The 11,312-nt window shown below is 58.4% G+C and overlaps 1 protein-coding gene across 1 annotated transcript; it reads left to right on the forward strand.

Moving 5' to 3' along the window:
- The first annotated feature begins 242 nt into the window (after positions 1 to 242).
- Positions 243 to 9,966, forward strand: LOC117071096 (chondroitin sulfate proteoglycan 4-like). Its single transcript, XM_033190865.1, has 4 exons — positions 243 to 743; positions 1,048 to 1,222; positions 3,440 to 3,606; positions 7,411 to 9,966. The coding sequence occupies exons 1-2, from the start codon at positions 243 to 245 to the stop codon at positions 1,117 to 1,119; spliced, it is 573 nt and encodes a 190-aa protein (XP_033046756.1). The 3' UTR covers positions 1,120 to 1,222; positions 3,440 to 3,606; positions 7,411 to 9,966.
- Positions 9,967 to 11,312: the final 1,346 nt, after the last annotated feature.

Genomic DNA, 11,312 nt, shown 5'->3' on the forward strand with positions numbered 1-11,312 from the left:
TCAGGGAACTGTGATTACGCCACTGTACTCCAGCCTGGGTGACAGAGTGAGACTGTCAAAAAACAAAAAGTGTGACCAGCTGCATGCCTGGCTGCTGTGTGTGTGAACCCACGTGTGTGCTTGTGTGTCTTAATGAGCAGTGGTATCTAGGGGAATAAGTGGGGCAAGATCAAGCCTGTTCTGGCTGCTTATGCCACAATGGTCCCCTCAGAGACTGCCTCTGTGGCCCCACGTGAGTCCTCATGACCTCTGTTAACCAGGCAGCCCAGGAGGCAGTGCCGCCGGCAGACATCATATTCTCAGTGAAGAGTCCACCGAGTGCCAGCTACCTGGTGATGGTGTCTCGTGGCATCTTGGCAGATGAGCCACCCAGCCTGGACCCTGTGCAGAGCTTCTCCCAGGAGGCAGTGGATGCAGGCAAGGTCCTGTACCTGCACTCCCGCCCTGAGGCCTGGAGCGATGCCTTCTCGCTGGTTGTGCCCTTGGGCCTGGGTACTCCCCTCAAGGGCGTCCACGTGGAGCTGGAGGGGCTGCCGGCTGCCATCTCACTGGAGGTGCAAAACTTCAGTGTCCCCAAGGGTGGTAGCCTCACCCTGGCCCCTCCACTGCTCTGCATTGCCAGGCCCTACTTCCCTAGTCTCCTGGGCCTCGGCCTGCAGGTGCTGGAGCCACCCCGGCATGAAGCCCTGCAGAAAGAGGATGGACCTGAAGCCAGGACCCTCAGCGCCTTCTCCTGGAGAGAGGTACAGCTGTGAGAGAGGCCCAGGGGCTGCAGCCCAGCTCTGGGGGCAGAATGGAGGGAGCCCCGGGGACTCCCAGTCTGGGGGTTATACACAGAGAGGAGATGGGGAGTCACATTTCAGAAGCACCTGTGCTTTAAATACTGTACCTCCTTTCTTCCTCACAGCTCCTCTGGGAGCCAGAACTTATGGTCCCCATTTTCCACCAATGGAAGCTGAAGCCCTAAAAGAGTCAGTCTCCTCCTGCACCCAAAGGCAGGACATGAAGGTGCTGCTGGGGCCTTACTAGCCCTGGGCCTGCCCATAGGTGGAAGAGCAGCTGATCCGCTACTTGCACGACGGGAGCGAGACACTGACACAGTTTTGTCTTGATGACTGACGCCTCAGAGATGGACCACCAGAGCCATCCTGTGGCCTTCACTGTCACCGTCCTGCCTGTCAATGACCAACCTCCCATCTTCACTACAAACACAGGCCTGCAGGTGAGAGTATTCCTGGCACCGTCCCCCATGTCTGCTTCGAGAAAGAGGCCAGCATCCCCTACTTTCCAGCACAGAGCTCCCCCTCTTTGAGCCTCAGTTTCCTCCTCTGCAAAATGGGGACGCTGCCGCATGCCTCATGGGGTTGTTGGAAGGAGAGTTGTGAGATTGTGCTGAAATGGAGCACAGGTGGGAAGTTTTGTTGTTGGACGCTTGCAAGTAAGGTAGGCAGACTTCTGAGCGGCCACAGGTGGCTCTGCTGTTCCTTCTCCTGTGGCTCAGGACCAGAACTCCCGACAGAATCACTTACAAGCCCGTAAGGGCAGGTGTCAGGGCAGGAGCCGACAAGCTTCCCACCTTCACCCCAGCAAGTGAAGGCCACGGCTTGGCTCCCCAAACTCCTGCCCCTTGTGCCACAGCAGAGCAGGGCCCCCGTTTGGCAGAGGTGGAAGTTGAGGCCCAGACATGGGATGGAAGCTCTCCATGGTTGCGAAAGTAGTTCTGGTAGAACAGAAAGGGCGTGGCTTCACTAAGCCCACATGGCAGGGCTTTGAATGCCGGCTTCCGGGGTGCATCCTCTGCGGACAGCAAGAGTCACTGAAGGTTCCACAGGAGAGCTGACTTGGGCTGTCTCTGACATGGGGCGCTGAGGGGGGCTTTGGTGGTCTAGGATGTGCCCATAGAGGGTGGCCTCATGGTGCGGAGGTCACGGAAGAGTGAGACACAGCCCCCTGGAACCACAAGCCAGGACAGCTATGTGTCAGTATGGCCACCAGGTGGTGCCATCCACTCGTGTTTGCTCTGGGAGCCCAGCAATGGGACCCTGCCCCCCACATTATGGCCCCTCCTGCCAAGACTCGGCCTGAGGGCTCCCTGGGGCAGGGAAGGAAGCCCAGGAATGCCAGAAGGTTCTGTTTCTCGGGCATGTGAGTCCCACTGCAGCTCTGCCCACAAGTAATTGACCCAGCAAGACTGGTACCAGGACCTCAGGAACAGGTGCCTCCTCTGCTTGCAAGGGGGAGGCCTGAAAAGGGGTCCCCTTCACCCAACATGAGGAGGGCCCATAACTGCTCTGGAAGCAGCTGGGCCCATCGCAGCGCTGATTCTGTGCTGCAGAACAGTGCCAACCATCAGCCCCACTCTCCTCTGCACCACCTACCCCTCCCTCAGCTGGAGGGAGGGCCCGTTTCTAAAATCGCCATTCCCACCTGTGCCCGGCCCTGGCCAGGCACACATGGAGGCTCTGAAAGGAGACCCCTGCCCCACCAGTGAGACAGATTAAGGAGCACTGTTGGCCAGCGTTGGGGATTTCTGGGGGTGAGAACTTGGTGAGGGTAAGAAGTGGGGCCTTCCTGGGTAGGGGACACAAGCTGGCCTTGAGGGACACGCAGGACTAGGGCAGATGGAGAGCAAGGAGGCTGGGCCTGGAGGGTGACCTTCCCTGGGACCTTCCCTGGGGTGACAGGGAAGGTGAATGTGGGGGGACCCTTTGTGCAGGGGAACCAGAGCAGTGCCAGCCTCGAAGCCACCTGAGGGCCTGAGCAGCAGCAGGATTGGAGCTCTGGTGGCAGCCCAGGGCTAGGGAGGAAGGGGTGGGTGAGCGTGGCAAGGCAGAAGCTTCACAGGCCTGTGTTCCCAGATGTGGGAGGGGGCCACTGCGCCCATCCCTACAGAGGCCCTGAGGAGCATGGACAGTTACTCTGGGCCCCTGAGCATCTGGTTTATACCATTGAGCAGCCCAGCAAAGGGTGGGTAGTGCTGTGGGCAGCGCCAGGCACCAAGGTGCGCTGTTTCATGCAGGCCCAGCCGGACGGTGGGCTCGCGCTGTTCTCACACAGAGGTGGGTGCTGATGGCCTGGCCCTGGGTTCCTGCTGCCTGCAGGGGTGCCCTGAGATGGGGAGCCAGCTTGGGCCAGCCGGACCCAATGACTCTGTCCTCAGGAGCCCTGGATGGAGGCGTCCACTTCGGCTTCTCTGACGACAAGCACACTTCCTCCGGACACTTCTTCCGAGTGACGGTCCAGAAACAAGTGCTTCTCTCGCTGGAGGGCAGCCGGACACTGACTGTCTGCCCAGTGGGTGTGCTGATTGTGGGCATTCCTGGGTGTGCCAGGAGCTGGGGCAGAGCTGAGGGTGGCATGCCAGGGTCACACTGCCTCTCTGCAGACACAGGCCTAGGCCTGGATCTCAAAGGGTGATAGCCCTGTTTGCCTCTGGCAGGGTCCATCCAGCCACTCAGCAGCCAGAGCCTCAGAGCCAGCTCCAGCGCAGGCACTGACCCCCAGCTCCTGCTCTACGGTGTGGTCCTGGGCCCCCAGCCGGGCCGGCTGTTCCATGCCCAGCAGGACAGCATGGGGGAGGACATGGTGAACTTCACTCAGGCAGAGGTAAGGGCCTCACTCTGCAGCCACCACTCAGATGCCCACAGCCTCAGGTGGCCGCTGTGCCACGGACATCATGTGGATACGGGTGCAGGTTCCAGCATCACTGGCAGCAGACGCTCCCGGTCCTGCCATTGTCCAGGCCCTGGTGTCCTGCCCCCCAGGAGCCACCAGGCTGGCAGGGCAAGTTCATGTTCCCAGAAGGAGAAAGAAGGATGCAGGAAGTTGGGGATACAGGGCCCTAGAGCAGGGCTGGGGTCTTGGGGTGTGGCTTCCAGAAGAAAGCTACAGCCAGACCCAAGGGTCTGGAGAGGGGGCACCATGTGGGGGCACTAGTGGCACCCTAGTAGCTGGCGAGGGGCAGTGCTTGGTCCAGAGGGATGGAGTTGGAGGTGAAGCAGCTGCTGGGCCTGTGGGCAGAGGCATGAGCCTGGGGCTCAGGTCAGGTGCCAGCCAGAGACAGTGGATCCTAGGGGCAGATGAGCTGATGAAAGACAGCTGAGTCGGCCAAGATGGTGAAGCCATGGTTCATCCATCCTGGTGGTTTCAGAGACCACTAGGAAGAACTAGAGCTCTCAGCCATGGGTAGCAGCAGACTGTGATAACTGTGCCATGGAGGTCAGCCCAGTCATCGCTTAAATGAACACCTCTCCCCGAAGGCAGAACATGAGTTGTTCCATAGCAGGGCAGAGTGGTGCAGACTCTTCCGTGGGCCGTCCTGGGCAGGTGGTGCACCTGATGTTCCCACCAGGAGGCTGCGTGGGCATCTGGACCCAGCACATGACCACAGTGAGTTCTGAGTAGGGAGCAGTCTTGTGAGGCGCAGAGCTGACTCTGTCGCTCAGGAGTCACAGCACGCGGTACTGCCCCAAGTACCTCCAGAGGGGTCTGGCTGGCTGGTCCCCCCGCCAGCCCTTGAAAATGGCACAGCCCACCCCAGCCCCCTTTCCAAGCTCCCTTGCTTGGGCAGGGGCCTCCTGAGCCTGGCACTCTCCCTCCTGAGAGGCGCAGATGGTATTCAGCAAGTGCAAAGCCGAGGTTTCTTGGGCCTCTCACATCAACACCTCCCAGGCCAGGTTCTGTATTTCCCTGGAGCTCCACTCCTGCTATGGCCCCCTCCCCACAATGAGATATTCATCAGGCTGGTGTCTACAGCTGCTGCATACCCTCGGTTGCTGGGAGCCTTTGTCAAGAATGCCCAGGAATGGGGAGGGCACGGGACCCGGCCATCAGCAACCCTCTCGCACTCTATAGTCCCACATTACTCAGAGCTTCCCCGTGCCCCAGCAATATGAAGGACTAGATTGAAGGGGCACCAGAGGGCCAGGCTGGCAGTGCCACCCAGGAAAGCGGGCAAGAGGCTACATGGGCTACCCGGCCCACTCAGGGAGGAGGGCAGGACTGGGTAGTGTCTTGACAGCAGCCCTGTCCCACAACACTGAACTGGGCAGGGAAGGGGTCAGATGTTCCCCTGACATGGGACTGGATTCCAGAGCATCGGACCTGGCTGCCAGAACCGGCCCTCTCCTTCCAAGGCACTGGGACCATGGATGCTGGAGCCACATGTGGCTGAGGGCAGGGAGCGCTGAGTCCCGGAGGTGGTCTTTTTGGGGAGAGGGCTATGGGGCTTGTCCCACCTGCCCCCTTCTTTCCAGCACTTACATGGCACTTCCCTCTATTTTCACTCTTTTTTTTTTTTTTTTTTTTGAGACGGAGTCTCGCTCTGTCGCCCAGGCTGGAGTGCAGTGGCCGGATCTCAGCTCACTGCAAGCTCCGCCTCCCGGGTTTACGCCATTCTCCTGCCTCAGCCTCCTGAGTAGCTGGGACTACAGGTGCCCGCCACCTCGCCCGGCTAGTTTTTTGTATTTTTTAGTAGAGACGGGGTTTCACCGGGTTAGCCAGGATGGTCTCGATCTCCTGACCTCGTGATCCGCCTGTCTCGGCCTCCCAAAGTGCTGGGATTACAGGCTTGAGCCACCGCGCCCAGCCTATTTTCACTCTTGGCGGCCACCCCACGTGTTGCATTCCTCCTCCTTCTCGCTGTCCTCCATCCTCCATTCCCTTCAACTCCTCTCCCAGCCCCTGGGGAGCCTACCTCAGGTCAGAGAGTCTGAACCCTGAGATACGCTGGGTGTGTGGATTTCCTTCAGCTACCCTGATGTCCCCACTTCCAAGTCCTGACTCCTTTGAGCCATCCCAGGGGATGTCTGGCCACTGGCCCACAGGAGCAGAGACCAGGCTGTGACTGTGTGACCATCAAGGTTTGTGATGTGTGTGACACATCACACGAGTGTGAGAATGTGAGAATGGCACCAGGCCTGGGCTAGGACAGAAGCAGCAGGGGAAGGAGCCTGGGGGCCATGAGCAATCTGATTTTTTATCCACTCCCCCCCACCACCCTACCCAGTCTAAACCAATGTGGTAGGGGTGGCTGCTGGGGAAGGGGTGGGAGTGTCTGAAGCCCACTTCATTCCCAAAGATTTCTAAGGAAAAGCATTCTACATCCTCTGGCTTGGCCTTGTTGATCCATGGCCCTCTTTCAAGGACATTCACTCTGATTCCCAGTGTGCCATTTCCACTGGCCACGTTCTCTAAGGAAGAACAATAGCATCTGTTTCTGTTTCCAAATGGTTGGCGAGAGGGGCTGTAGGTCCAGCGCCCATAAACCAAAATGAGGCAGGGATTGGGGCTTGCCCTAGGATGTGCTGATGATGAACGGAGATGGGTAGAGGCAAGTAGCACAGTATTGGGCAACACTGGGAGTCCAGAGATGCTGCTTCACCCTGGGGCTTTAGGCAAGTCCCTTTCCCTCCCAGAGCCTCAGCATCCTTTCTATCAAATGATTGCTTTCTGCCTTTCTCCCAGGGTGGCTGTGGGGATCAAGAGAGACAGTGGCCATAGGGATGCTGTGTTAACTGCAGATGCAGCCATAGGAGTACTTTGCTAACTGCCAACGTGAGTTCAGACTCTTCAGGGTATTTGGCACCCAGGTCTATGGTGAGGTGTGACATATGGGATGTAAAGTTTGATGCCTGCTCCAACTCTAGTCTTGCTAACACATGTGAAACATTTGGCAAGTCATGATCCTGCCTTCGGGAAAAGGGCAGTCTGGGAGAGCTTCTTCAAGGCAGCCTGGCTTCAATGCAGTCCAGGCATGACTGAGATAGGCTTATGTAGCAAGGAATTGGAGGGTATCTGGGTAAAGAGCTGCAGTGTGGGCAGAGGTTTAGTGTGGGACTCACTGAGGACAGCCACTGGCCAAAGCAGGGAACAGAGACAGAATGAGAAAGAGCTCTGTGGGGAGGGTGGGGCATAGGGTGGAGAACTTCAAAGTCCAAAGAGTATGGCTTGTTGGGGTTCAATGCTGTAGGCAGTAGGGAGCCATGGAAGGCTCTCAGGTGGAGAAATGACAGCTGAACATTAGCGAGCAAGCACTGTCTCCATGAGCAGCATGGGTGGTCCTCTGAGCATGCCAGCACGAGTGTGCAGGGAGCTGGTGCAAATGCCTCTGTGTGTGGGTGAGCTTCTGTGTTGTGACTCTGCCCATGTGTGTGCTTCAGTGTGCTGAGTGGCTGCACGCCCCAGATCTGTGCTGCACGTGCCAGTCAGTGAGGGTGCTGGGAACCGGCAGGTGGCAGGGAAGGAGGTGTATGTGTGTTGTGGGCATGTGTGTTAGGGTGTGCATGCTGGCAGTGGGGCCTCACAGCATGTGTGTGCACACCCCGGCATGTGCATGTGTGTGTCCCCCAACCCCAGGCCTGCCTCACCCATGCATGTGAGCTGCCATGTTGATTTGATGCTGTCTTTCAGAATCACTATCAGTGGCCCCTGAGGAGCATCAGCCATGGTAGGTAAATGCCTCGCCACCTGCTGCATGAATGGTGTTCCCACCCTGCTGCACCAGCTCCACACGGGGGCACACCTGGGACCTCAGATCCAGGCTCCCTGCCCCTCCTTTCTGGAACTGCAGATTTGCTCTTTCGTCTTTCTGTCCTCATGCTGCTAGTTCTCTCACCTCCCTTCCCTGTGAACCATGGGACTCAGCGTCACTGCCCAAGGCCTCCATGGCTGAGCCTGGGGGCTGTTGGAACAGGCTCCATGCCCAAGCTCGCAGACATGGGTGCTCTCTGGAGTCGTCAGAGAGGGCATAGAGCTCATGGTTTATGGTGTAGGGGCTGGGAGCTTGGAGGGAGTTGTGTGTGGGGCTGGATTCTGAGGCGACCAGAGGTCTAGGAATGTCATCCTGGGCATGCCATACCGGTCGTGCAGTCTGAGTCATGCTGCCGGGGCAGGGTATCCAGCTCCCAGCCTGGGAGTGCCGAGAACCGAATCCACTGCAGATCAGGGATGATAGTCAGGGTCCCACCTCCTCTATCTGTCGGCAATCCAGTGGTGATCTAGGATAAAACCTTAAGAGTCCCATACACACGGTCACCCCACAACACACCTCACAGGCCAGGAAGGGACACACAGCCCCTTTCCCATCCTCCCAGGTACCATCATAGCTGCTAGTGTGTGACTGAAGGCAGGGTCCCTGGACCCCGCTGAAGCATTACCACTGGCCAGCAGGCTCACACACCTTGGCCTGTTGCTCCTAGGGGTCTCCTGTGCTATTCAGCCAATGGGACCACAGTGCCTGTTGGCCCAGCTGAGCTCTGCCTAGCAAGCCCACCTGCCTCTCCTGCCACAGACTCTCCCTCTTCTGCTTTTCCCAGCAGGAAGGGCCCAGCCTCACCTATGAAACCTGCAGCACCCCCACCCTGCAACCAGTTGAGGCTCCCGTCTTAGACTTACAAGTGTATGGCCAGTGGCATCCGGCTACCTGCCCTCCCTGCCTTCCCCAGGGTCCCTTCAGAGGACCCTGGTCTTTCTGACCACCCAGAGGGGCCTCTGGTGCTCACTCCAGCCATCCATCCCTTATAGCTTCACCATTTTGGTTCAAGCAGTGTTCCTTATCAGGCCAGTTGGCTCTTGGGTGGGGCTCCCCAAACAAGAGGTGGCCCTGGGCCAGTGGGTTGGAAGACAGGGTGACCAGAGAAGGGGGAAGCTGAGGGGGCTGAGCATTGGTCTGAACTGTGGGTGCACTGCCTGGGTGCCGTAGGAGAGGCCAGGGTGTGTGGGCTGGGGAGGGCTGCCACAGCCCCAGGCACTACCTGTGAAGCTCTGGCTCCTCCCTTCATCTTCCTCCCCTTTCCCTTCCAGCTCCTTTTCCAGGAACCTTTGTCACACCCGCACCTGCACCCTCCCCTCCCTGGCCCTCCCACAGCTCCTGTGGCGCGCCAGTGCTCTGCACTTGCCTCACCAGCTCTCTGCTTGCTTTTCTCTCTCCTGTTTTCTCTCTGCTTCTCTCCAACTGCCAGCTGATTGGGTCAGGCAAGTCCATCCCATCCTGAGAGCCCCAGCCACACTTTGACCTCTAAACAGATCCTCCTCTTCTCGGAGGCCTCCCTTTCCAAGCCTGCTGGGTGGATGTCCTGTGACTTGACAGTGGCTCCCCAGCCCCAAAGCCAGCCCCCTTCATCTGTGACTTAGTCTGTTGTAGTGCTGAGCTGACACATCCAGGTGTGACTGTTGCTGAAAACTTGTGCCCCTCTGTGGTATGCCCTGCCCTGTTCTATAAATAGCTATAAATACTCCGTGGTATGCCCTGCCCTGTTCTATTAATATCTATAAATACTCATATATATATATATGCAAGCATGGGAGCGCGGTGCAGGCAGCCGTGTGGCCTGACAGTCTCTACCAGTCCTGCCATCCCTCAGCTGAGAATCAAACCCATTTCAGGATGGCGGGGAATCTGTCCTCTGCTGGCTGTGTTCTCTGTGGAGTTCAGGGGAGGGAAAAGGCCAAGCCATTTCTAGGGTGCTATTGGGAGTAGTGAAAAGGCCTTTCCAAGGGACACTTTTCCTGGAAAGCCCCTGGAGCTTAGCTGGCTCTTATCCTGTGAAGCAGGCTCTGGCCACTAGGGGGCAGGGCCATGAACTCAGCCTGGAGGAGCCTGTGGGACAGCCAGCACTCTGGAGGGACAGACAGAACAGGCCACCCGGTGCAGACAGGAGACGGAGGCAAGGGGATGGAACGGAAGACGCCTGGGGTGGATGGAAGTCAGTGGCCTTGGGTGCTGGTGTCTGTCTTCCTGGCCACCGCTAGACACCCACTGGAAACCTGGAATCTGCACCTGCAGGAGATCAGGAGAGGGGTTCAGCCTCCGCTGCACCTATAGCAAGGTGAGACAGGCACAGGTGGGCGCCCTGCTTCCAACCAGCCTCAGGTGGGCAGGAAGCAGATCTCCTGCCTGACCTTCCTCTCCTGCCTCCCCAAAGCAGAGGAGAAGGGGCAGCCGCCCATCAGGCCATTGCCCAGACTGAAGCCGCTGAAGCTAGGTCCCAACAGGCGAGTGTGACCCCTGACTATCCCAGGCCTGGCCCAAGGCAGTCCAGTCTCTGGTGAGGACCTGGTAGACAGGAGATGTGATGTCCCCAAGTGGCTCTATAAACCTCTGATTGAGGATAATCGAGTAAATGGGCAAGACCATCACACTCAGCCAAGAACACGAGGGAGACTAGGGGCAGGCAAAAGTCAGTTTGGGCCCAAGCCTGGCTCCTGGAAGGATGGTGGGTGAAGGGGAATGGAAGGCCACGGGCTGGGTGGCCAGGGCTGTCAGCTCCCGCAGCCCCTGCAGAATGTCCACCCAGGCCTGCCTCTGCACTCAGCCTTCTGCCTGGAGCCACAGGTGCCTGGACACTGGCCAGCAGTAAGGATGATGGTAGGAAAGACACCTGTGGCCACATGTGGGCACCTAAGCATGGGACAGAGGGGTATCCTGCCCCAAAGAGACCATAGACACCAACAGCTTAAGCAGATGTGACACCATCAATAAACCCCCTGTCCTGGGTCACATCAATGAAGTCAGTGCCTACCCTGACCCTGAAGCTGCAGCTCAGTCTGGTTGAGACTCACAAAGAGATGTTAGTGCTGGGCAGGGGGCCTGGCCCAGCCTGCGATGTCCAGCAAAGCTGTGGGCTGGACAAGAATCTCTGAAGATTAGGCCAGGACAAGGAGAGCTGTGTCTGGGCAGGGAGTGGGGGCAATGTCCAGGGGGCAGGAGGCCTGAGGACATTTAACTAGGTAGGGTGCCAGGTCAGGATGTGCAGAAGAGAAGGTGGCATGGCAGCATCCTGTCTGAAGCCAGGTTATAAACCTAGGGGCCGCCTAGTCAAGCCTAAACCATGCTGCCACCCAGATGGCAACCTTCAAATGTGAGGCAGGGATGGGAGAGCCCCCAGACCCCTCATCCCTCCTGCCCCAAGCCAGTTCCCATCCCTCACCAGAAGGAAAGGGAACTCTTCTACGGGGCACAGCATGCCAGGTTCTCTATCACCTGGGGGAAGGGGCCGGGGGAGGGGGAGCTGCAGCTGGGGGAGAAAGAACACAGGTCCCACTCTGTCCCTATCTGACAGGTGACCTCAGGCAAGCTGCTTTCTTTGGCTGGGGCTAAGGAGAGTCACAGGGGAAGGGCCAGGTTAAGAGGGCTCCACCCTGGAGCCCAGAGCTACCCAGAGAGAAAACCCCCATCCTCCCGATTCTGCTCCCAGCTCTCGCTGCGGGGATAACATCCTCTCCATCAGAGAGGCCGTGGGAGGCAGAGGCTGACCCTGCTCCTTCAGGCACCTCAGCGAGTTTGGGTCTGCATTCTTCATGATCAGGGAGGG

This window comes from Trachypithecus francoisi, unplaced genomic scaffold (assembly GCF_009764315.1).
Source record: "Trachypithecus francoisi isolate TF-2019V2 unplaced genomic scaffold, Tfra_2.0 Lachesis_group3, whole genome shotgun sequence".
NCBI classification, from domain to species: domain Eukaryota; kingdom Metazoa; phylum Chordata; class Mammalia; order Primates; family Cercopithecidae; genus Trachypithecus; species Trachypithecus francoisi.

Coding starts and splice junctions, on each gene's coding strand:
- LOC117071096 (XM_033190865.1), top strand. CDS start 243: ATGACCTCTGTTAACCAGGCAGCCCAGGAGGCAGTGCCGCCGGCAGAC. Junction 744..1,047: donor GCGCCTTCTCCTGGAGAGAG/GTACAGCTGTGA, acceptor GCCTGCCCATAG/GTGGAAGAGCAGCTGATCCG.